The sequence below is a fragment of the Lepidochelys kempii genome, chromosome 10 (assembly GCF_965140285.1).
Source record: "Lepidochelys kempii isolate rLepKem1 chromosome 10, rLepKem1.hap1, whole genome shotgun sequence".
NCBI lineage: Eukaryota > Metazoa > Chordata > Testudines > Cheloniidae > Lepidochelys > Lepidochelys kempii.
The window spans coordinates 79,362,097-79,388,022 of record NC_136389.1 but is presented as its reverse complement, the minus strand read 5'-3'; the positions used below and the strand labels follow the sequence as shown (position 1 = coordinate 79,388,022).

The window sequence follows — 25,926 nt, the reverse complement described above, 5'->3', positions numbered from 1 at the left end:
GGACTTGCCCCAGATTTACATGAGAACAGAACTGCCTTCCTCTGTTAATGAGCCATGTCTGTTGTCTGTTGACTTTTTAATACTTGTTTTAATACTTGTTTTAATACTTGTTTTAATACTTGTTCAGTTACATGCAGCATGTATAATCTGATAACAGCTGTAGTCAAGTCCCAATTCTCCTCCTCTTTCTTCTTTTGTTTACTTTTTTCTGTAAACTCTGCTGCTGTTCTATTTACCTCAATACTCCAGAATTTTGTAGGTGGGTCCAAAGGAGCTAGTTTCCTATAGGAACTCAGAATGCTTCTCTCTGCTACCAGTTGACATATTGCTTCTGTTTCACCTTTAATTGGCAATGTGGCTATGTCAAATTTTATTTCCATTTCTGAAGTCTCATCCAGTACCAGAGGGGCTCAGTACCTAACTGCAGACTGAGTTATTTGATACGAATTTTGCAGGGAAATATATTGTTTGTTTTTGTCTCCAACTATTAAGCTTCTAAACTTAAATATCTTCATTGGTGCTATTTGCGTAGCTGTGGACAGTTCTTTGCATAGTTGCTGGTTGATTCTCTTTCTAGTTCAGATTCCAGATTGAAAATTTAAGGGTTGCAAAAACCACTACAATAGAATGTAAATCATTGATTAGTTTTTCATTTCATTTTCTATTTAACTGTGGTCTCTGAGGGCTCAATTTTATCCTTTTTTAGAAAAGTGCACGTAAGTCCAAAATCCCAGCATAATTTTGCATGTCATGCATGTAATAGGACTTCTACCAGATACTAGTCTCTGTTTTTTCAGGGTGGTCATGCATGCATACTTTGAAAACTGCACATATCTTGTTTGTCTGCCAATGGGGTCTTTGCTTCAGCTAAACGTGGCTTAGAGTTGAAGCCATATTTACTGTCTGTGTGTATATACATGTTTGTGTTAACATGTGCACACTCTTAACTGTGCAGGTATTGCCGTGATTTTATAGTGTGTGTCTTCAGTATTCTGACAATTCAATAAGAGCTGAAACCAGGGTCTTTTTTTTTTTTTTTTTTTTTAATGAACATGCACAGATCAGGATAGTAGCAGTGACCACAATTATGTTAAGCAGACAATGCAATATATGCATATTAAATTGCCCAGTTCAGTCTGGTAGAACCATAAATATGTAGAGCTGAAAAATATGATGGACCAAATTCATCCCTGGTGCAAGCCCATTGCAGTGAGTAGACTCACCCAGGAAAGGGTTTGGCCCAGTGTATTGTCACTTTTTGGACTACAGGGTTGCTGTACTTTGTGTGGGATGATTGAAGTGAAAGTCATGTTACATGCCGGCTGCACAAAAGGTGACGTACCTCAGCCTAAAGCCAGCACCTGCTGGGCTGTTCAGTTCTTGCTGTGTAGGCGAGAAGGTGCCTTTTATGGCATCACTGGAGTTTTTTAAGAACAGGGTAGGCAAACATGTGTCAGAGATGGTCTGGGTTTACTTCGTCCTGACTTAGCACAGGGGGCTGGAGTACATGACCTGGAGTGAATGGGGCCTGGACAGTCATGTCTAATGGGCTAGTCAGGTGCCACACCAAAGGTCAGAGCTCAAGGGTGGGACATAGGAACTGGGACCTGGAGTGAGGCAGGAACCAGGAACGGATGGGGATAGGACAAGGTGGACAGGAAGGCAGGGCATCGGAGTCTGGTAAGCAGGCAGAGTCCATGGCAGCAACCAATCAGGGATTCCTCTAGTTTCTCAGACAACTTCCTTTGCCTCTTTCTGGTTTAAATAGAGCTCCCCAGCCAGCTGGTGGTGCTGGAAGTTACCCCCAGTCGGGAGCTTTGTGGGCAGGTCCCTTTGTGAGCTAGCACTTTGTTGGCTAACTTCTCCAGTTATTCAGGTGAGCTGCTGGGTAGCAACCATGGTCTGAGCTCTGCCTGCAGATCCGTGGGCCCAGGTTCAAGCCCTGTAATCCCTCACAGTCCCTTCTGGGCTGGCGCATCAATGGCTCTCTGAGATGTAGTTTGCTTCCCATTGAATTCTCCCACCAGCGGTGTCCTGAAGTGGTTAACAAAGACGGGGAATACTGCCAGTTCTCTAGTATATCTGTAACAGAGGAAAAAAGACGACATCTGCAAATGATGGACTCCAGTCATTGACTTCTGGACCTCCAGGGAGTGTTGCAAAAACCACAGGATGCTATCGAGTGCTAGATGGTATGTTTAGCGCTCTGCTTATGCTGACCTCCCTACTGCAGAGCTGAGCAGCCTTCTCAGTTGGGGGCCAAATGTACTAGTTCCAAAAAGGCAAGAGGCCACAATCAATACTTGGAGGCAGATCCTTGTCACAGGCCCCTTCCTTTGTGCCACTTAGGCAGTGCAAAGGGAGCAGAAACTACTCCTAATTCCCAGCTGGGGATTTTCCCCGCATGGAGGCGTTCACAACAGATGTAGAGTCGGCATAGCCAGCTCCTACATCTACATCTTCCTCCTTGTCCAGGGAGCAGAGTGGGATGGCCGAGTGGAGTGTGCTCTAGTTATCCTCAGCAGGTGGTATGGTTTCTTAAAGTTAGATTGGGCTAACCAGGGCAGGGCTGGGTCAGAGAATCAGGGAGCCGTAGCTGGTTGTTTGTTCTCATTTTCCCCTCTACGTGCCTTCCCCTGGGCTGCCCTGGGCAGTGATGTGAGGAAGGGAAGCCATCCTTTACTAGGCACTCCCTTAGGTCGGTCAGAGCTAGGTGAGCTTCTATTGTGCTCTCCTTGGGGCTTCCAGAGCCTGGCAGGAAAGCAGCTCATGGAGCAGCGAGAGGTACTTTCTCCACCCTTCCTTGTGAGGCAGCTGGTGTAAATTAGGTTAGCTTCATTAATGTCAATGGAGCAATGCTGATTTAGACCAGCTGCGGATCCAGCCCATTATCTTTGTTAAATTCTGTATGTCTTTTTTTAACATGCACATCTAGGTGATATGGAGCATAGGAATAAAACTACTACTGGAATCAGGCCCATATGCAGAATAAATTATTTGTATTGAAAATTTATTGTAACTGATTATGTGAAGGGGGGAAAAATCACACAAGGCTAGATTCTGCCACCCTTTAATCACACTGAGCATTACTTCACGCCACGAGCAATTCCATTGAGCCAGAACATTTCCCACCTTTGATGCGTGAGGTGTGTTAGTGCTAAGCACTGGACAGAGTGTGACTGGAATAGCTCGTGCTATGGCAATCCCCAGAAACTGGCACATCTCTAGGGAACTGCTGGTGTAGCCTAGAGCAGCCCTTAGCCTGCTCTAATTGACACTGGGAAATCAAGTGGCCCCAGTGGGGGAGTGGAAAGGTAGCTCAGAGCACAGTTTGGCCACATTTGAGATTCTGGCCCATTTTCCTTAGTGGGACTGCTTGTGGAGTAAAGTACTGCTCACCATGAGTAAAGTGGCAGAAATAGGCCCATAGAAAAAACATATGGGCTCCAATTCACAAAAATTCACTAGATACAACTGTAATCCAGAGTACATTGAAAAAAAACAAATTATGTATAGTTTTGTTGTCAGTTTCCACACTCAATTCTCTCTGCTTTATTTATGCACAGCAGGGGCTTTGGTTGTTGCACCATTAGAAATGTAGCCAGTACTTCCTTGTTCTGATCTTTGGGATTTATGTACCTGTATCTCAGATCTCACAATATATCTTCTAACAGGACTCGAAGTATGTTTTATTTTGCTGACTAACCCTTTCCAGGAAGTCAGGCTTTCTCTTTTGTTTCTGTTTCACTAAAACCCTTTTACAATAAACTAAATTTCAGAATTATTCCCAGGAAGGCAGATTTACTGTATACATTAATATATTAGGACAAATTCAGAGGTGAAGTAAATGACAATTTCAGTTACATCCATTGGTAAATCAGTGTAAGAGGATGTAATTTAAACAGCAAGGGATAAAAAAAAGTCAGATTTTAGAAGAAAAAGCAACACATCACACCCACATCCAAATGCATCCCCGCCACATGTGGCACTGGTTGGTATTATTGTGTTAGTCTTGCTGGAAAGCCGCAGGATTGGTTGTGGAGAAACTGAACTAACCCCTTGCTTCTAGCATTGATGTCTCCAGAAGAGATACGATGCCCTCAGAGGAGTAGAATGGGGAAGCCTTCACTGATGCCGTATTGAAACTGCTTTATGACTAAATAAAGGACTTCAGTCTTCAGGACCGTCAAGCCCTGTAACTTTCAGGAGCACTAAATTCCCTCTTTAAACAAGCATCACCGTCCCTCTCCCATCCCCTCCCCATCTCAGAGAAGGAAAGGGTGAAATGATGAAGTGAAACTGTCACTAGAAAAGGTTTCCCAGTGGCTACTGCAGTATGTACGTGCATTTAAATATTTGGCACAGCTACATCAAATGACATAACAAACTGAGTAAAGGAAAATGTGTCCTTTCTCAGGAACAATGATTATCTGCAAATTTAAACCCTAGATTATACTAGTAACAAGAACCTTATGGTTGTTGCACTAACCTCTTTTCTGCATTTTATCATTAGCACCAATAACAACATCTGCAGGGAGTAATTAGTATCGCCCAGAGGGGAAAGGAATTCTGCCAGAGGACATCATTATGTCTGGAAAACTAAAGATGTTGTATTGTAAGGTCATGAATAAATTGCTGGAGTCTGGGGTGGAGGAGAAAACAGATAAAAAGTTCAAAGTTCCATATTTCTGTTAATGTGCCTAAGAAGAGCATGTTAAAATTTCCATTGGAATGTCATTAGGGAAATTAGTCAGTTCCGCCAGTTCACTTTGCTGGATACCATATGTTTACCTTGGGGGAATGTTTGGAGAGAACCACTTTGGGTTGATTGTAAATGTCACAATTAAATAAGTAAATATTACAGAGCTGTATCTGTGATCTGCACCAGTGCACAGATCCTGTATACCAGCACGTTGGTGTGACCTATTATGTATATATGCACATATAAATATGTACTTTGATAAAGTAAATCCATAGCAATCAGCTTATCTGGACACACAGACACCAGCCACAAACAGCTCCCATATTTTGTCTTCCTGATCTGTTTATCTCTACATACCTAATGCACTGTACATGCCCTTCTGCAACCATTCCATCTATTTTGTGCATGCATTGTAAACTCTGAGGGCCTGTGCATGGGATATCCCCTGTTGCAGTTGATAGGAGCTGCATATATAACTCAAATGGTGCAATAAAAAATTCTGTAAATCTTTCAGTTTTCAGAATATCAAATTAGTCATATAGTGAGTACAGTTTATTATTGGTCCAAATATGTGGGACAGTAAATGTCCTCAATTCCTATTTACTCTGCTAGGAGATGAGGGCACTGCGTGGACCTTAAGAACACTTACACAAACCTGTTGTCTAGGTTTTTATAATGTGAACTTAAGGTCACATTCAATAACAACTCTGTTAGCCTTCTGCATTGCAGAAGCCGTGGAAAATTGATTTTCTGTTTTCCCATTGACTTCAATGGATCCAGGTTTGGTCCCGCAGTGTAAACTTTTCCTCTGGATTTTATCCACTTTTCAAAGTTTTAATTTCTCATCTCTTAAACGTTCAAAATACAAAAGCCACCAATTATGGCCACAGCTTTGTGCCTGCCACAGTTGCTCATTTTTAGAATCACAGCTGGCATCAGAATACTGGATACCAATTTCCAATATTTTTTCTTCTGGAAGGCTGCTTTTTAGGCATTTAGGAGCATTAAAGTCAGTGAGAGCCTTTCTGTGGACTTCGATGAGCTTTGTAACAGGCCCTTAAAATGTGAGAGCCATTGTTTAAAGTATAGCAAGAGCATGCCTTTAACAGAAACAAATAAGCTTACACATGCTGTTAAGGCAATCATGAATAGGAACAGTGCTTATTTCTTTAAGGATCCAGAATTTGTTCACACAATAGCACTTAAAGCCTTCGTGTGTTTTTAAGCTCTACTTTCCATTTTACAATAACTGTTTTTGGGAACGGAAATCTCCACCTTACTTGTGAACAGAAACAAGACATGTTATCGACTGCTATCTGGGAAGATGGATGTTCTGGCCCTCATGAGTCTATTAATATTTGATGCTGATGGATGTGAACTGGCAGCTTGTATTATTGATGGAATTTGGTTCCTTGGACCTAGCCTATCAATACTTAGGGGAGAATTAACAATAATGAGCATTGCATGCCCAAATCTCTGCCCAGTGCTGTAAAAGCCTATCATTTAGTTTTAGAAACAATTAGCTAATATTTACAGTGCTTTGAAGATGAAGGGTTGTATTATTGGTACTATTAATCAACTATTCATTCTGATTACAAGTCAACTCTTCGGCATCACCAGTGCCAGACATTCCATGTGCGTATGCTTGGTGTACTGTGACGTTCCCATCATGTTAAGGATTAGAGCAAATGAAGGGCCTGCTCTTATTAATTGCTGAGCACACTGAGAAGTGCTGAGTAGCTTCAGCTCCTGTTGAATACTGAGGTGCTCAGTATCTCACAGGATTGGGCCTGAAGAAGATGTTGTAGGAAGTGAGAGGACATGAATCAGGCAGACAGTGCTTTATGAGGGGAGATGGACTTTAATGCTACAGTTTCCTGAATTAGGGCTGATACAATTCCTGCTAAAGCCAGTCAGAGTCTTTCCATTGATGTAAGTGAGAGTTGGATTTGACCCTTAAAGCCATAAAGTTTCATTCAGATGGATACAGGGCATACATTTTGATGAATTGAGCCTTAGAATTATAGAATATCAGGGTTGGAAGGGACCTCAGGAGGTCATCTACTCCAACCCCCTGCTCAAAGCAGGACCAATCCCCAACTAAATCATCCCAGCCAGGGCTTTGTCAAGCCTGACCTTAAAAACCTCAAAGGAAGGAGATTCCACCAACTCACTAGGTAACGCATTCCAGTGCTTCACCACCCTCCTAGTGAAATTTTTTTTCCTAATATCCAACCTAAATCTCCCCCACTGCAACTTTAGACCATTACTCCTCGTTCTGACACCTGCTACCACTGAGAACAGTCTAGATCCATCCTCTTTGGAACCCCCTTTCAGGTAGTTGAAAGCAGCTATCAAATCCTCCCTCATTCTTCTCTTCTGCAGACTAAACGATCCCCGTTCCCTCAGCCTCTCCTCATAAGTCATGTGTTCCAGCCCCTTTATCATTTTTGTTGCCCTCTGCTGGATGCTTTCCAATTTTTCCATGTCCTCCTTGTAGTGTGGGACCCAAAACTGGACACAGTACTCCAGATGAGGCCTCACCAATGTCAACTAGAAGGGAACGATCACGTCCCTCGATCTGCTGGCAATGCCCCTACTTATACAGCCCAAAATGCCATTAGCCTTCTTGGCAACAATGGCACATTGTTGACTCATATCCAGCTTCTCGTCCACTGTAACGCCTAAGTCCTTTTCTGCAGAACTTCTGTCTAGCCATTCGGTCCCTAGTCCGTAGCGGTGCATGGGATTCTTCCGTCCTAAGTGCAGGACTCTACACTTGTCCTTGTTGAACCTCATCAGATTTCTTTTGGCCCAATCCTCTAATTTGTCTAGGTCCCTCGTATCCTGTCCCTACCCTCCAGCATATCTACCACTCCTCCCGGTTTAGTGTCATCTGCAAACTTGCTGAGGTTGCAGTCCACACCATCCTCCAGATCATTAATGAAGATATTGAACAAAACCGGCCCCAGGACCAACCCTTGGGGCACTCCACTTGATACCGGCTGCCAACTAGACATGGAGCCATTGATCGCTACCCGTTGAGCCCGACGATCTAGCCAGCTTTCTATCCACCTTATCGTCCAACTTCAACTTGAAAGACTGGAGCAAACAAATTAAGCGCTTCTGAAAGTTTATGATGTCCATATGGATCACTCTGGAAGAGAGATGTTAAATATCAGGTTATTTACAGCTAGATTTTTTTAATATAGCTGTAATGTTTTCAGGGGTATATATTTGATTGAATTAGCTATTCCTTCCCATCTCACATACCAGATTCAGGCTTTTCACTACACTCATTAACCTTCTGAACTTCACAGAAAAAAAAGAATAATCAACATAAGGTGCACAGCTGTTGATTAATTTTACTAAATAGGATAGAAATATAAAGTACCATATTGCAAGAGGGAAGATCCAATAAACAACATTTGATACCAGTTTAATGGAACATATAACTCATTAACAACTGGATAGAAATGTACTGCAATATTATCCAGTGAGGCAGGTGGGAAGGGGTGCATGGAATTTACATATCTTTAACAGTACCTTAATGTATTTAATTCACAGGTCATCCTCCCCAATCAAGTTCAAAATGTTAATAACTGGTTCTGCATTTATAATTAATAATATCTTAATGCCAGTGCTACAGTTCAAGTGCATTTTCCTATTATATAATTAAGAAGTTAAGTGTATGTGGCAGTTGTCACTCAGCGAGTGTTCTGGAGGTCTGGCTAGTTATAACCAGGGAGAGAAATCTCATTAAGCCAGCTAGGTGGGGGAGACAAGGTGTTCTGTTTTGTTTTTTTAATTCAGGGTTGTTCACCCAATAAATATAACTGTGAAGGGACAAAGTGGCCAACTGTGGTTAAGCCACAAAGTACAGTATAGTTAAATTACGTACCATAATGCTCCCCAAAACCCAACGACATTCAGAGTAAAGGCTGAATTGTCATGATAATACTGGGCATTTGTAGAACACCTTTCTTCTGAGGAGCTCCAAGTGCTTTATAAACATTTACACCCCTCACCCCTGTGACTCAAGTAGGGACATATTATTGGAACCAGACCTACAGCTGGGGCAGATAGTGATAACTCTGCAGAAGTCCGGGGAATTTGCACCACCTGAGGATCTGCCCCTTGGTATCCATTGTACAGCTAGCACAGGGGCATGTTACATCTGCATACCCATAGTCACCGAGTTCGCAGCAGAACCAAAGGTCCAGACACTCCATCTCTAGGCCACACCTTCATCCTCCTTACTGGAGCATTTTAGATCCAGACCCTATATTGCCACAGCAGGGTGACTGAACGCTAGACTTTACAAATAGCTCTGCTTTTCTTTCCTTTGACAAGGAAATCGTTTTTACTTCTAGATCACCGGTTCTAATCCAGCACAGGGTGTAGTAATCAAAAATTAGCAGTGACCACTGGCTGTTCCATGTCCTGTGTGAAATGAGTTGGAAATCTCATTCTAGTTTCCACATCACAACAAACGGGTCTATAAGTGGCACTAATTGGCCACCTCATTGTCACTCTCAGCAGAAGGGCGAAGGACTGACCAGGCATAGAGACTGAATGCCTCTCTAACATCCAGATCAACTCCCGGTTCCCCCACATCCGTCTGGAGGCACATATGGCAGTGGGGTGAAGAGAGCACTTCAGACACTCTGGCTGTCAGACCGGCTCCTCTTTACAGCCAAGCGTTTTTGGGGGTCTTGTCTCTCTCTCAACTGAGGTGAAAGCCATCACCTTTTACAAACACTACATTTGCTAAAAAATTAGACTACAAGATTTGCTTCTGGACAGAGCATATTTGTATGGTTTAGCTACCATCCACTTAAAACAAGAGTTCTCTGTACAATAGAAAGGCTGAAAGTCCCTTACTTAAAGTCTCTTACTGTACAATAGAAAGCTGGAAATTCTCTTAACCATCTGTGGATTTGTAGTACTATAAAATCTGACCCTATGTCCTTTTGATGTCTTATTTGCTGCTTAGTGCTGTAAAACGTAGTTTCCCGCAGTGAGGTGTTACTTTTTTAGAACTTAAGCAAATGGACATTTTGTACATTTGTATCTGCTGATAAATGCACAGTCACATCAAAGGAGTGATAGTTCTTCTCCTGGGCGCACACGCATAAAATCTGCACCTTTGATCTTTAAGATGTGGGTGTCAGAGCAGTGAATGGTGGCTTTCTGTGAAATATAACTACATATTCTAATTGAATTCACTAAGAAGAGCTTCAGTGTAAGAGCTCGATTGTGACTTACACAACATTCCTGCACAAGGGTGTAGCAGAGAGGGTATGCTTTCCCTGTGCATTTTTGCGCGCTTCTCAGATCTTGGGGGCATACAGGACTAAGGGGATACTGCTCACTATTTTACTCCTTTTGCTACAGCAGGTGAAGAGGATACGGACAGAGTCTTGGTTCCATCCTCCTACTTGCCAGCCAGTACAATGGAGACAGCTCAGGGAACACTGTAATTTGCTACTGGAGCAGGCCAAATTGCTAGAGTCCCTACCCCAGAGCTAGGCAGAAACGGGCTGGGCTGTAACCCAGAGAGGTGTCTGAGTCACAATGCATCCATAACTGCTTCTCCAGCAATTCAGGTTACAAGCACCTCTTGTTCAGGGCTCTGTCGAACATCACAGTCCAGCCCTGAACAAATGCACACGCCAGCTAGGTTAGTGTATCAATGTGAAGGTCTAATGGACTTTTACTACTTAATTTTTCACACCCACAATCTGTGGTGGATGAATATACATGAGCTCTGTTAGGCTTCGGTTACTGAAAAATCCTTTCTTTGGAGCCTTTGTGGCAGACTCTGTGTGTTTTGTAAGCGGTGTTTTGGTTAATGCTCTAACATCTGTTCTAGGCAGTTTGGTTTTGGAACTTTCATACCTCCTGTTGAACGGCTTCCAGAAACTTGTCCCTTTCCTCCAAGTCAATCAAACCACTAATTGCATCATAATCCTAGACTCAGCGGTGACCGTTCAAGCACTGAAGACTAAGCTATCAAGTCTTAGTATGCTGTGTACCTTGCTGAAAATGAAAGCCTCCTTTATGTGCAGATGAGAATTTCCTGAAATCCATATTTTTCTGCCTGACACTGGTTTTATTTTGGTTTGCAGGGAGATGACTGCTCCATTACTTGTGGGGCCGGAACATACGGAGCCAACTGCTCGTCAGTGTGTAACTGCAAAAATGATGGAGCATGTTCCCCGGTGGACGGCTTGTGTCTTTGCAGAGAAGGTAAATGTAATTCAGAGGGAAGAGCTGGCTACTGGTTGCACTGGGTGCTGTAAATGTCACTGTCCCTTTTAAGGTATAACAATGCAACAGGGTGTAAATTGCAATTGATTTGCAACTAAGCCGAATTGCGCAGTCAGCAGCTCCAGTGTGTTCCATTTGTAAATTATTAACTATCTCCAGGTGTTTCTGAAAGAGTCTGAAATGGCAGGGTTCACTCCGGGCCAGATTGCATTTGACAGTCGGCCCAGATGAAGCGGTGGTGCGGAGCTGCACTGCCTCTCTAGCAGACCAGAGAACAAATTGCGACTCAGAGTCGCAACTCCTCCCCAGCGTGCACCTGGACTGCCACTCTGGCTGGCAAATGGGAGGGAGCAGAGCTAGGGCTCCTCATACACTCTGCCCCTTCCCCGCCACTTTCTCTCAGGGTGAGTAGCTCGTGCTCTCCCACAGTCTGAGCCCAGGAGTAAAGACGGCCTTCCTCCCTCCCCTTATTCCGCTGTGTGGCCAAGCCAAGGCTGGGCCAGGCTAGCCCTGTGCTGTTACCCAGTTAGCTTCCTGTTAATATTGATTGAGTGAGGCTGGCTCCCATCTAGGTAACTGGAACCTCCCTCCATCCAGAGACCTCCAACTAGGTAACTGGAACCTCCCTCCATCCAGAGACCTCCACAACTGCAGTCCTAGTGCTTCCCCAAACACAGGACCTGGTGTGGCTAGCATTGCCTCTGGGCCATCCTGCAGATACACACGCCTCTCTGCAGACGGTGGCACCTCCTCCATGGGGATAGCAGTGACTATGCACTGCCTGTGTTCAGAGGAGCTCTGGGAGGCTTTCTGCCTTCCTGGCCCACAGGGCCTTCTCCAAGCCCTCTTTGGACTGTGCATCTTCTCACTGCCCCTGACAGGCAGCTGTGCCTGTATGGCCTCATATGGCATGCTTGAGCCCTAAACCAGCACGGAAGCAAAGAATAATAAAGACTCGAAGAAGAGCTCTATGTAAACTTAAAAGCTTGTCTCTCTCACCAACAGAGGTTGGTCCACTAAAAGATATTACCTCACCCACCTGGTCTCTAATATCCTGGGACCAACATGGCTACAACAACGCTGCACACAATAATAAAAGCTGGCATTTCAAGCGGGAATTAATCAATCACTGTATAACTCCATTTCACTACAGTGCATAAACCATGGTATTTCTGCTAATCTCCATTACATATAGTAGCAGCATATTGAATGCTGTTGCGTGGCTGGCAGTAAAGATCTGAGCCTCAATGGCTCGTGTGTGTGTGTGTTGTGTGTGTGTGTGTGAGCTGCTTTATATTAAAAAGCATTCCCACAAAAATAGAATGTAAAGAACCAGCAGTGTCATGTAGCAGTTCTTCCGCTTATGTTGTATACCCACTCTTCAGGGTGCAAAAGGCCTTGGTTGTTCCAGATTCTCTCCCTGCCTCAGACCCTTAGCAGTGCTGGGGCCAGAGAGCCACCAGATCTCCACAGCTGCTGCAGCCAGCATAGCTGTCTCCTATATTTCCCCCACCCAACTCTCCTGGCCCTTAGGAGTCAGAAACAGAAGGCAAACCTTAGCCCCAGGCTGCTCTAACATATGCCAGGGCCAGCCAGAATCAGAAGGCTGCAATTTCTGTGCTCTTCCTCCCTGCCACCTCCACCCTCTTGCACCTTACAGATCCTAGGTGCAACAAAGAAACTTGGCCATTTGGTCCGTGTGGAAAGTGCACATGTTACAAGCTGTGCTTGTTAACCTGCTGGCTGTAGAGAACGGCGTAATGCTGCAAATGGACGCCTGTAGCTCTGTGTTCGTTTTTCTTTTTCTAACAATGACAGTTGAGGAAACCCTACCCAACTTTGTTTCTCTTGCATGTCTCTTTAGGATGGCAGGGTGTTGACTGCTCCATTCCATGTCCAAGTGGAACTTGGGGTCTAAACTGTAACCAGACATGTTACTGTGCCAATGGGGCAGCCTGCAATCCAGTGGATGGGTTTTGTCTTTGTTCGCCTGGATGGCAAGGAGAGTACTGTGATCAGGCCTGCCCTGTAAGTATTAGTAGAGTACACCTGCATCTGTTTTCAATAATATTCCCAGATGATGTGTATGGCACTCCTAGAATATACGATAGATGGATAGAACATTTTTGTCATAGGCTCTAATGGAGGAATGAAAAAAGTAATCTTAAATAACAGATCAGAGTTCTAAGTAGTCAAGTATCATAGAATATCAGGGTTGGAAGGGACCTCAGGAGGTCATCTAGTCCAACCCCCTGGTCAAAGCAAGACCAATCCCCAATTTTGGCCCAGATCCCTAAATGGCCCCCTCAAGTATTGAACTCAAAACCCTGGGTTTAGCAGGCTAATGCTCAAACCACTGAGCTATCCGTCTCCCGTAGACTAGTTACCTTTTGTACTACGTGCTATCCGAGCTCTGACCATATAGTCTGCGTTGTCTCTTGAACATTGTTTTGTGTTCCGAGTTTGGGGGGTTTTTTTTAGAAGTGGTAGGCATCATGTTTTTTTCACCCAGACTGTCGCATGTTAATTTAAAAAAATGCAACTTAGCATTAAAATGGGCATGATAGATGATTGTGCACATTTAAGGACCAAAATCTGATTACTAAGGCGCTTTTAAATTTATGTTTTTGGAAGGATGGAACATATGGTCTTAATTGCAGTGAACGCTGTGACTGTAGCCATGCAGATGGGTGCGATGCCGTCACTGGTTATTGTTGCTGTCTTGCTGGGTGGACAGGTAAAATTACTAAGCTATTCTGCATAATATGCACGGTTCTGATTCTTATATCACCTAGTTAGCTCAACTGGCTGTATAATTTTAAACAAAATATACAGGAGAGAGATTCTAAGAATTTATGCCCATCAGAAATGCTCATGATGAGGGGATAGGATAAATGGCTTTGATTAAATTTGTATTCATATTCATTGACGAAGGCTTCAAATCCTTGAGCCAGATATTACCCTTCTGTAAAAAAAATTCTTGGTCACGAGGAAGCTGTTTTAGAAACCTGCAAAGTTTTTCTCGTGCAGTTTTCTCTTCTATTGTCCTCTCTGTAGGGAGACATTTGTGGCCTTGTGGATCCTGAAAAAAGAAAAGGAGTACTTGTGGCACCTTAGAGACTAACCAATTTATTTAAGCATAAGCTGTAGCTCACGAAAGCTTATGTTCAGATAAATTAGTTAGTCTCTAAGGTGCCACAAGTACTCCTTTTCTTTTTGCGAATACAGACTAACACGGCTGTTACTCTGAAACCTGTCATTATGCAATGCCTTGTGGATCCTGAGACCTGCCTTTCCAGGAAAGCAGATAGCAAACACATGGTGCATTACATTTTTGCTTCTCCTATGGCAGCGTAGCTCCTATGAGAATCATATGGCCAGTAGCTGTCTCCTCTGTATTTATACTTTACCCACTAACCACAGTGCCAAGAACAGTAGGTATGGAGAGCAAGTTAATGCTGGCTCTGCAGTCCATTCTCCTGATTGCATAGAAGGAGCAGAGAGAGGCTTTCCATAAGATCCCAGAGAATGCTGGCCAGCCTTGGAGATCCCAAAACACTATCTGAAGGAAACTGAGATTCTAGTGCTAAAGAGTCTCTGTGCCCATTGTCGAATTTGGGTCCTTTAATATCGATGTGGTTCTAGATGACAGCAATGAAAATAAACCACAGCTTACACAAAGTCAGCCTCTGCTCCGTTTGAAGCAGGGCAGCAACAGCTGGAAAACCTATGAGACTTACTTTTAAAAAATGAAAGTTTATCTTCGTGGCTTTGAATGCAAAGTCACATCATTATCCCTGCTGCCCTAGGGTGGCAGTAGCAATGGGAGATGCATTAACAATGCAGTTGCATTAATGGTAGCTTGCTTGGGGAACTCAGCTGCTTTCCTAAGAAATGTAAGATTTGGAACAGGAGCGGCAATGGGTGGTTTGAGCTAAAAGCAGCCAGCACATTCAGGATCCTGCAACCCAAGTCCTAATTAATGGCATAAGCCTCTGCATCCCTCCTGCTGAGTGGAATGATCAGCACAGCAGCTCACGTTCCTCAGGAGAAAAGCAGACAAAGCCACGTGAAGGGTTTAAAATTTGAAAACAACTTTTATAATGTAAAAATAAAAAGTGCAGTACACTCTTTAAAAACGGGGCTTCTTTTTAAACAGCATACTGGATGTGCATACTTTAGAAACTGGCCTTCCCCAAGCAGATCTGTTGTATAAGCTCACTAACACACTCTGGGGTTTGCATTCCTCGCTCAGGATACCTACGTCTCAGTGGCATAGAGGCATTCAGCTGTCCTGGTGCCTCTCTGCCATCAGTACATCCATGCATCAGGCTGATTGTGTGTTATTGCTGACTTTTCAATGAGTAATTAGAGGGTACCCCTTCCGACAAGTTTTTTTGGCCACCATTCCAAAAGAGATGACATGATCTTATGAAAGTACAGTTAATCCCAGAATTGAGTATAATTTTGGAGGTAGGAAGGAGAAGAGTTTACTATGTTCTAGGCAGGGCCGGCTCCAGGCACCAGGGAAGGAAGCAGGTGCCTGGGGTGGCCAATAGAAAGGGGCGGCACTCTCTGTGTTGTTGGACCGGCACATCTGGGTCTTCGGCAGCAATTGGGCGGCAAGTTCTTCATTCCCTCTCTTCCTCTTCGGTGGCAATTCGGCGGCGCTTGGGGTGGCCAAAAGGCTGGAGTTGGCCCTGGTTCTAGGATATTTTCTTTGAACACCTCTTTGCATGTAGCATTCCACAAAAAAGTGTTTCTTGTCCTCAACTGCTATTCTATACCTCAGGCCGATATAGCCAAAAGGAAGATTTCCCATAAACATTCTACCCTTGTTCTCACAAACACAGGCACACTTGCAAATGTAGCCCACACGCAGGCGCAAACCGCTCTTGCTAAAAGTAAGGATAGTATCTGCAGTACCCCCCTGGTTTTTTTCTTTCACTACTGGATAATATACACACTTGTTACCTGCTACGGCCTAACTGCACCCTGCAAATTCTCCAGGCATGGAACACCATTGACTTCAGTAACTTCAGGATCACGTTCCAATTAGGGAAGAAAATATTAGGTTAGAATTTCAGCCCCGGTTGAAATTGACATCTAGATGGTTATGTGACAGGTGCATGAAAAGTGCTGATAGACAGAGCCAACATGTATTTTGTCAATTCTGCTTTCAGTGTTTTTCCATTTGGCTTAACACCAAATAAAAGGATAAATTTGACTCATTTGAGTTTGAAAGTATGTAATTTCAGAGACTCGTCAGTTAGATAATTATATATTCACATTGGTGAGAATGTCATCAGAGAAGATTAATCTTATGGTCTGAAGTTGTTGTGAACTACTCTGTGATGTGTGCTTTACAAACACAATGGGATAAATAATTTGGTATAAAATTTGTACTTTCCGAGTTTGCTACTAATTAGACATGGCCTGTAAAAGATGAGGAAAGTTCAGGAATGTCTGAAGATTTTTATTACCCACTCATACCGAGCAGAGAAATTCATGTAACTTTCTTATCCTAATGGCCACAAAACTTCATCTGAAAAAGCATACTCTGTATGTTCGTGCTACATTTGGGACTCCCATTGATGCCAGTCCTCTGTGCAAAGATCAAGGGGAAGATACAGCCCATGTTCTTTAAAGTAGGTTTTCAAGATGTTACTGATATAAACCTTCAGAGACAGATAAGATGATAGGAGCACACAGGAAAGACTGGGTAAGAAAACTCAGGGCCGGCGGGAAAGCCTCATCGGGACTGAGTATACAAGGGTACTTATTAGTAGTCCCCCAACCCACAGTTGTATTATGATGGCACCTATTGAGACTCAGTTGTCCTGGGCAGTGTACGATGCAAGAGGCAGTCTGTATCCTGCAGAGTATACAGCCTAGATTAAGACAAGATGCAATCAGTGGTTGTAACAGACAGCGGGATGAAGGAGTCAGAAGTATCAGCAATGGAATCACAAAGTTGCATAGACCAGCTGTGTGCATAAATAAGCAATTCACTATGTCAGCAACAAGCTGTAAGTGCTCACTCTGGCCCAGATCCTACCTTCAGAGAGATGTACGTTATCGTCCATAGGAGTCCCACACATATGTTCAAAGGTAGATCTTGGACCCAAGTAAACAGATGAGAGTTGGGACAATTTCTCCATGTCTTTATTACTGAAAATTAACCCCCAAAGGACCACTCGGCCTGATACACATAACTATCATGTTACTAGTAGCTTTGGAGATGTCTTGGAAGGAGGGCATCTATGATTAAAAGAACAAGAAAAGTTGGCAAAGGGCTCTCAGATGGCAGAAGCCAAGTGAGATGTGTTCAGCCTGGGCCAGAATCAGATCCCAGACATGTGCACATGCTGCTGAATTTTGTTCCACATGAGGAAGTGGTACATGTTCTAAGAAATAAGGTCTCAATCCCGCAGGGAATTGAGTGCCCAGGGCCCTGAGTCAACAATGCATTTAAGCACCTGCTTAACTTTAAGCACTTGAGTAGTCTCATTGAAATTAAAGTAAAGCACATGCTTGAGTTCATTGCTAGACAGGAGAGCCAGAGGGTTCAGCACTCAGCAAGACTGAGCCTGAAATGAGCAAACTCAGAGCTTTTTAAAGATTCGCAAAGGTCTCTCTTGTTCTAAGATCGATTGTGTATTTCAGCACCCATCACTTTATATTTTCTTTCTAATCTCCAGCTGACTGTGGGCATCGGCCTTAGACCTGCCAACATGGTAGTCATTGGGAAGGTGGTTTTTCCTTGCACATTCAGGTTAAAATGAAAGCCCTCAAACATGGAGTGCTTTAATGTTAATTGTAGTGGGTTAATTTGGGACGTCATGCACACTGAGTTCTTTGTGAGATAGTAAACACTGTCATGTGAGATAGTGAACGCTAGAGGATAAATGCATGCTGGAATATTTGCTGGTTTGCAGCAGCATGCAAGCAAACAGGGCAAAGAGAATCAAGAGTCCCAGACCACCTGGTGAAAGCCGGGGCACTCAGGCTCTGTGCTCTAGACATAAGTTCAGACCAGGATCCTCTTTGGTTTTGTAACTAGAAATTGGACATAATGGTCTCATTTGCCTTGGTGGCCCAGCCCAGGATGAGCTTTGGTAGACCTTGTCAATGAAGTAGACATAATGTCAGCAGCAGGTCCCAGGAAGTACAGCTACTTTGCCACCCTTGTAAAAGGGAGGTGCTGCGGGAGCTCCTCTCTGAGCCCTGCCTGCTTGGCCCTCCCGTCCTTTGTTGTGGCTAGTGGCGTGAGCCAGGAATAGGCCTTGCACATAGAAAAGCTCAAGGGCTACAGTTGGACCCAACTCTTGCACAGAGGCACAAGAGTGGGGAAGCTTCTTGCATCTACCCCCTCCGTCATGCAGGAGATGAGCCCAATCTGGCCCAATGAGCTTGGTGTTTGCAGCTCAGTTCTGCATGGGCAATGACCTCATCACAGATGCCAGCATCCAGTTATCATTAATTGGCCCCTTTGTTGGTAGTCTCAGTGGAAAGGCCAAGAGCTGAATTAGTCATGGACACAGATCTATTCTGTCACCACTGCAGATGGCACCTCTAAAGCTGGACAGGAGTGCCGATTTATTAACCAGAAACTCAAACAAATTTTGGAAAAAAATGGAAATGGTTCCATTTCAACATTTTTGAATTGGCAAGTTTGGGGTTTTTAAGTCAAAATGACTTGTCCTTTTGAAATATTAGTAAATTTAGACTAACAGGAAAAAAAGGGCTGAAATCAAATCAAAACATTTTCATGGACCTAAACTGAAAATATTTGTGAGGTTTGTGAAAACTTCTGAGAGTTCAACTCTTCATCCTGATTTGGGATGGGAAAAATTTTCAAATCTTGAAAATTTCTCCTGGGATGGGAAAAACACTCGGTGCCAGGACAAAGGGACATGGGCAGGACTGTGCGTGGAACCGTCCACTGCCAAAGCTGTGCAGCATCTCCAAGATCGACATTCTAGCACCTTTCACAATCGCACACCACATTGACACACACAGCTAAACAAAGCCATCGGTCTGTGGTGACACACACAACGTGTCTAATTCCTCTCTGCTCTGACTCCGAATGTTCTGCCTAACCCTTCGAGTTAACTGTGATGGTGTAGAGTTTGCTATCCTTTTTGATATTGCAGTGGGATTAAATAACAAGGTATAGATAGTGGGAAAATTTTCAGATCCTTTAAAAGTTAAGGTCAGCATAGTCCTGTTTATCTGAATTCCTTGAATCTGAAATGCTCTAATCTGAATCCCGGTTATGTCTTATTTTCTCTCTCTCTGATTTTTATAGAATGCCAATAATATCTAGACTCTCTCCCAATGCGAATAGTTTAGTTTAGCCAGTAACTCCTCTGATTATTCAAATGATTTTGATGTCCCCAAAACATGTAGAATAAATGGAGTTGTACTGTAAACATAAGATGGAAAATACTCAACAGTGTGGCTAATTATAAACTCCACTGGGAAGAATCAGCAGGTTTTTTTAATACAAGAGCCCATGATCGTTTACCTTTAATTAATCAGGACTGCAAACACAGTCCGGGAAATGATTGGGCTGTTGAGAAAAAGGTATCCCATTATTTCACTGGTGCTTTTAAACAATTCAGTTTGTTCGTGATTCACAAGATTAAGTTGCATCTCTGACCTAACAAATACAAAGTCACAATATGCATTTACTGTCATCCATAATCTCAATCACTTTCATAAATCGCTAGCCATATAAAGCCTAATTGTCTCTTATTACATCCAGAAATATGGTACAATGGGTGTGGAAGTCTCAAATTGTAGGGATTTCCTCATGTGGTTGTATAAGTGAGCTAATGGGGTCAGGAAACGTAGGTTGGTCACAGCTAAAGTTAGCTTTGAGGAATGAGACTTTGCCTTGGAGAGAATTTGCAGGCTGCAAGCGACATCTGCACTGTCACTCAAACACAGAAACATGTTTCTTCCCTCCTGTGGGCACATTAATTCAGTAAAACGGATAAGCCTTTTACTCAAGGGAAGGCCTTTTTGAATTTTAAAGAAACAGTGTCCACTTTGACAGTGAGCTCGGAGGTATTTTTAGCTTCTCTCTATTTGGGCTCTTTGTGAGAAGATGATACACTTTGCAAGGAAGGAGGAAAGAGAGAGACTTTCCATTTAAAAAAAATATAAAATGCCATAAAAATGAATGTTTATTTTAACATGATACGTCCCCCATTTGTTGCAATATTTGGTTTATAATATCAGGGTCAGATTTTGCCCTCAGTTACCCTGGTGTAAACTGGAATAATTTTATTGTCATCAGTGGAGATACTCCAGGTTTACACTTGCATAACTGACAGTAGACTCTGGCCCTATGCATTTAAAACCAGGAGAAAATCTAGAAGTAGTGCATTTTAAAGGAACTACAATAGGTTTTTACGTAGTTTGATACGTATTATTTCAGGAACACTTAAATCTACTCCTCTACCATGGTTGCTAGTTCTCTGCAATATTCCTTTGCCCAGTGTTCACAGAGAGGAAAGCGTATCAAAGCTTGTGACAAAACTGCGTGATATGTCCACATTGACTATTAATTAAAAACTTGTTTAATCTATGACATAGTTGTCTGCCCTCAGAGCACCCATTGTGGATAAGTTTACCGGGTGAAGGATTTACAGTAAAGCACACGCGGTGAGCTTCATGATCCGCAGAGAAAGTGACAAATAAGTATCTTGTCTCGGACCTCACTCAACATCAACCCGGGTTTGATTAACCGCGAAGGCAATGGAGCCATCTGAACCAGTTTCATACTGGACATGGAATTTGTGCTGCAGAGGAATTTCAGTGGCATTCGAGACAGGCTACTGTGTTGGTGTGGGCACCACAAACCATGACGCACATTGTTGAGGACTGCAAACTAACTCCACTTCCTGGAAGTCCTCACGCCTTGAACATCGTTGATAAGAACGCTGTGGTTTGGCGTGACGGATTGCTTATACCAAATAAATAAATAGTAGGTTGATACACAGCACTTCAAAGTGCATTATGTTGTGATACAAATAAGCCTTTTTCTTTTAATCAGACTTTCACACTTTCTCTATTTGTGATACTAAGCATAAAATATTAGAATGAAGCAACAGCAAATTCCTATTAAACATACAATTTCTAGATGTCTAATACGATTTTACAAGCCATATTTTAAACTTTATCATTCTTGGCAGTCTTATCCCAGATTTTTAAATTAATCATTTATTTTTGTGATTATTCTGTATCCTTATATTAGATTTAAACAGATGGGAAAACTAGAAATTTCAGGAGTTATTTTATTCTCTCTCTCCTCTGGCCTGTGCCTTTCAAATGTAAAAATCATTTCCATCTGAAAAGGTATGTGGTTACTCTGAGTTTCCACAAGTGCCCTTCAGTCTATAAATGTAACATAGGCCTATTAGAAATTAGCTTTAATTTTTCATTGACTTAATTTCAAGTGAGTTGATAAGATTTTAATGTCATTCTATGCTTAAACATTCTCCCTTTGATTGGACCCTTTAAGTATGGTTCTTGCTGGTACAAGGCAGATTTTCAAAAATATGAATTATGAAGTTATATCAAAGATTTCATTGATGTCCCGCTATTAATTATGGAAGTGGCATTCCTTGACCGATATCTGGGGGGACCCAGAGTCTCATCTAAAGCAGACTTAGTTGTGTTTGTGTTAAACCAAATCTGAACCAAAGTTAGGGCACAATCCAGTTTTCATACCTCAGTGGGAGCAAGATCCAAGTACAAGAAGATGGTGTATATTGACTGTAATGAGACTACACTTGTGCTCAAAGGTAAGCTGTGAAGGATCAGGGCCGTAAATAGGGAAAGTATGAACATAATTTAGAACTATTTTAATTCCTTTTGGTTTCATATGTAGTCAGAGTCTGATCTGGTGTAAGTAGATGTAGCTCCATTGGTTTCATTGGAACTATGCTGACTTTAACGCAGCCGAGGGTTTGGCCAAAAAGTTGAACTTGGCACTAGATATGTGCAGCTATTTTCACTTAACAAACACAGATGCATGTTAAATACAAGCTTGAATACGTGTATGGTAAGTTATTCTCTAAGTAGATCTGCGTGAATAATAGTGAAAATCAGTTATGAACTGTATAGGGCCTTAAATACTGAACGTCAGAGTGCTGTGTTTTGGAAGGAATGGAAACAATTTGAAAAACAACGAGCAGGCTGAAAATTTCCATGTACGTTTTTGATGAAGAACTTTGAAAAACATAAAATATCTGTTTTCTACCGCCAAAAAAAGAGAAGATTGAAATTTACTCAACGTTATTCAGTATAAATCATTTCCCCAGCTCTACTAGTAGCCTGAGATCCTGCCAATGATCTTCCCAGGTCATGAGTTATTGTAGGGATTAATCAATAAAAGGACTGGACAACCGTTTAAATTTCTACCTTTAAAAAGCCCTTCCCTTGCCAGCTGATGGATAGCTTGGTTCTGCCCCCATTTCATTCCTGCTGCTCCCTGGCCAGGAATCATGTCAAGAGCATGGGGTGAGGTAGAAAGGAAGGGTATTGAAAGGAATGGGCTGAAATTGACTCCCCCCAGAACCCCCCTCCCCTCATCATCCTTTCTCCCTGGTGGCCATAATCTCTCCCTCCTCCGTAGTGATCCCCAGAGAGTATCTCATAATCCTGGAAACTGGCCAATCCTTAAGGCAGAAAGCGTCCTGGATTGTCCCATTTCCTGTGGGTTAAAGCTGTTGCCTAAACAAGAAAACCTTAAAAGTTTTTAATTGTACAAATTCCCTGGTTTCCATGCTTTATGTCTGAACTGTTCTATAGATAAACAAAAATGGTGGTCGGAGTGGTACTCCATAGAGGTGCAGTAGGCTCTAAATGTAATACATTCAGAAAAACACTTACAGTAATGGGTGTTTATATCCCCCATGCATTGATGAGAGAAACGACAATTTAATCTTTCACTGGCTGCTGGGGCAAACCTTGTATTTCATCATTTAGTGCCAGGCTATGGAGCTATCGCTCTGACTGATGAGCTGTAACTCACATGAGTAGCCCCATTGACTTCAGTGGGGCTACTCACCTGAGTAAATGCTCAGCAGCATGAGTGTCGGTTCCACAACTTAGTGCTTAGGATGGCTTCTTGGCTAGAATTGCTCTTTGAAGACTCACAAAGAATGTGACGGCTGTTTCCTCGGCAGAATAGTTTCACTGTGTAAAAAACAAAAATTGCTTCTACTTTGCAGACTTCACGAGTGGTTGTCAATTGCTAGTGTTTTCCTTTAACTTTAAGGGAGATCCCGTTTTATTTATTTCTATTTGCTGCTCTTCACAAACAGAATTTTCTGGTTCTCCGGAGTTCCAGTAGCTAACAATTTTGTCCTTTTGAATTTTCCTCTGGTGTTTCTGATTAGATCTGAGTCAGCCACCCAAGGCAAGTCTAGAAACTGGAATAACAGAGAGATGTGGGAAAAAAAGGAAAGCATCAAGAATTCTTTACACCATCCTGTTTATGTGCTACCATAATCCCTTCTGAATGGATGGTACTGCACTAATCGGACACAGTTCTGTCTAGTGTTCTTATTGAATTTTCCTTTACCTAATGCAGACTGAGGCAGCAACATATTCCATACATAGCAAAGCATGCCGATCCAATCTGTAATACAAAACAGATGTATAGATAAGACAAGAGTATAGCAGTATTAAATGAACAATGGGAGGAGAAGAGGGAAGGATAAGGAGATTATTTTAGATTATCTGAGACATTTGCTTTTATTGTTATTTATCAGAAAATTAGCGTTCTCGGATTTTGGTGAAACCCTTTCCTGTTCTGATCTTGATGGCATCGACTTGTAAGTTAAACACATTGGGCTAATTGCACTCTGACTTCCTTTTGCTGTCCCAGTGAAGTCAAGAGCATGGCAAAAAGCATAACTTAGTCATTGCAGAACTTCACACGCCAAGCTATTGAGCAAACCTGAGCACCGTTGCTTAGGTGCCTGGTTCTACACTTAGCAGCAAACACTGGCACCTAGAGACTGAGGCCCAGATTTTTAAATGTATGTGGGTGTTGGTCCGCTCAGCCTTGCAACATCCAGCTGACTTAGGAGCCTAAGTCTCATTTCCAAAAGCAACTTGAAAGTGGGTGGGCTGTAGGCTTCTAAATCAGTTGGGTGTTGCAACACTGAGTGGAGCAATGCCTAGATACCTTTAAAAATCTGGGCCTAAGGGCCTGTTTCAACGTCCACTGAAGTCAGTAGGAGAGTTCCAGTTCAGTGGGCTTCATGGGGTGAGGACTTAGACTGAGTTTTTGGGTGCCCGAGTGCCCAAGACAGCTCCCTGATGTGAAACTGGGTGCCAGCTATTGGGGCACACAGCTGCTTCCTAAGCATGGTGCAGCAAGCCGGTTGCCCCACATGGTAAAGATGGGCGGGACTGCGTCTTGTGAAGGCACATTTCCCACTGGAGCTCAAGGCGCTATCTGGCCCAAAGTCAGCAGATAAATACATGTCTAAAGCAGTCTTTCAGCCTGTGGTCATTAGGACATCTACCAGTCTTTTAAAGTGGGTATTACTGGGGTTTCAAGGTGTGTCAACAAACTAGCATTAAGATTTTACTGCTGGAAATAAAGGTCGGCTGGCAACCCAGAAAGTCAGGCGTGAAACACCAAACTTCAGGCCTCTGCCATATTTCCTGCACAAATTTGATGCCTGTTTGTTCATAGAAAAGCAGTTCTTTCCAAAGCTATTTAAATGCCAAGGATGAGAGATTATTATGACATCATATCATACTGAGAGACAGGTGGAAGAGAGTGAAATGTTTGTGTTGGATCCAAAATGTCTATGGAAATCACGCCTGTCATTGCTAATTCACGTTGCATCTGTCTTTGGATTGTGATTATTGAAAAAAAGTTGAAGACCTCATTCAGAGAAATAATTACAGTTGTACATCAATAGATATATAGTTAAAGTACATAGGAAAAAGCCTACCTCCTATAATTTATCATCCCTGGAAAATAATTACTCTGTGCAGTCCATGGATCCTGCTGCAGAAGCTAATGTCAAGTCGATAGATTGGCAAAAACAGGACACTGGCTCTCATTTATTCTGTCCGCTTTTTCTCTCCTCCTTGTTCGTCTGGAGGCAAGGTAAAAAAACAACAGCAGGCTTCTTTAAGAGCGAAAGATACAACCACTGAGCATGAGCAGTCTGGAGTGAGAGAGAGAATTCTGCTTCTGTCCAGCTCTAGATAAATTCCACCCACCAGAACCCTTCAGGAGGATCCAGATACAAGCAGCACTCAAAGGCTAAGACTTCCATTGGCTCAGAGAGCATGATGTCCTGGCCAGCACAGGAAGCATTATGTAAATTAACCCTTCTTTTGATGCCATGAACACCAGTTCCCCTCTGCTGTTCTTTCTCCCCCGTCCTTGTTCCTTTTGCTGATAGTCATGGAATTTTGCTGATGGTGGGTGGAATTTTCATGGCTCAACTCCCAATCTCTAATACAAAGGGCTGGTGTAATCAATGTACCTCCACTGAATTTCAGATACAGATATACACAGCTGAGATTCTGACCCCCAGAACTGTTTTTTAAATGGGCATAAGAATCCTCTTTAACCTTCACTAACCAGCACCACTCCAAAGGGTGAGAGAGCCTCCATTGCTCTCCATACACCTCCTTTTGGTGTTTTCTCAGACATGTTTTCATTTCCTTGGCCATATACCTGTGCCAGACATCCCCCCTTGTGCTTCTCTGAGACCCTTGGCATTGACGCTCCCCAGCACTGAAGACAGTCGGGTCCATGCGGCACCACTTCCACTCCCCGGTGCCGCATAAGCGGCCCAGGGTAACCGGGCCGGATGCCAGGCCTGGAGTGCGTCAGACCCAGGAGCACCCGGTGCCAATTTTACAGAAGCCAGCACTGTCAACTTCGGCCCCACAAGGGG

At 43.0% G+C, this 25,926-nt stretch overlaps 1 protein-coding gene across 15 annotated transcripts in view; it reads left to right on the top strand.

Annotated features, from left to right (window-relative positions):
• MEGF11 (multiple EGF like domains 11) overlaps positions 1-25,926 on the top strand; it is a 382,208-nt gene that overhangs the window by 278,843 nt on the left and 77,439 nt on the right. For all 15 annotated transcript variants that reach the window (XR_012154103.1, XR_012154102.1, XM_073304382.2 and 12 more), the window contains 3 exons: positions 10,834-10,954; positions 12,840-13,003; positions 13,610-13,712. Coding sequence is in view for 13 of the 15 variants with exons in the window: in XM_073304382.2 (XP_073160483.1) it covers positions 10,834-10,954; positions 12,840-13,003; positions 13,610-13,712 (388 nt within the window). In the remaining 2 variants the exon portion in view is untranslated. The remainder of the gene's footprint in view (positions 1-10,833; positions 10,955-12,839; positions 13,004-13,609; positions 13,713-25,926) is intronic.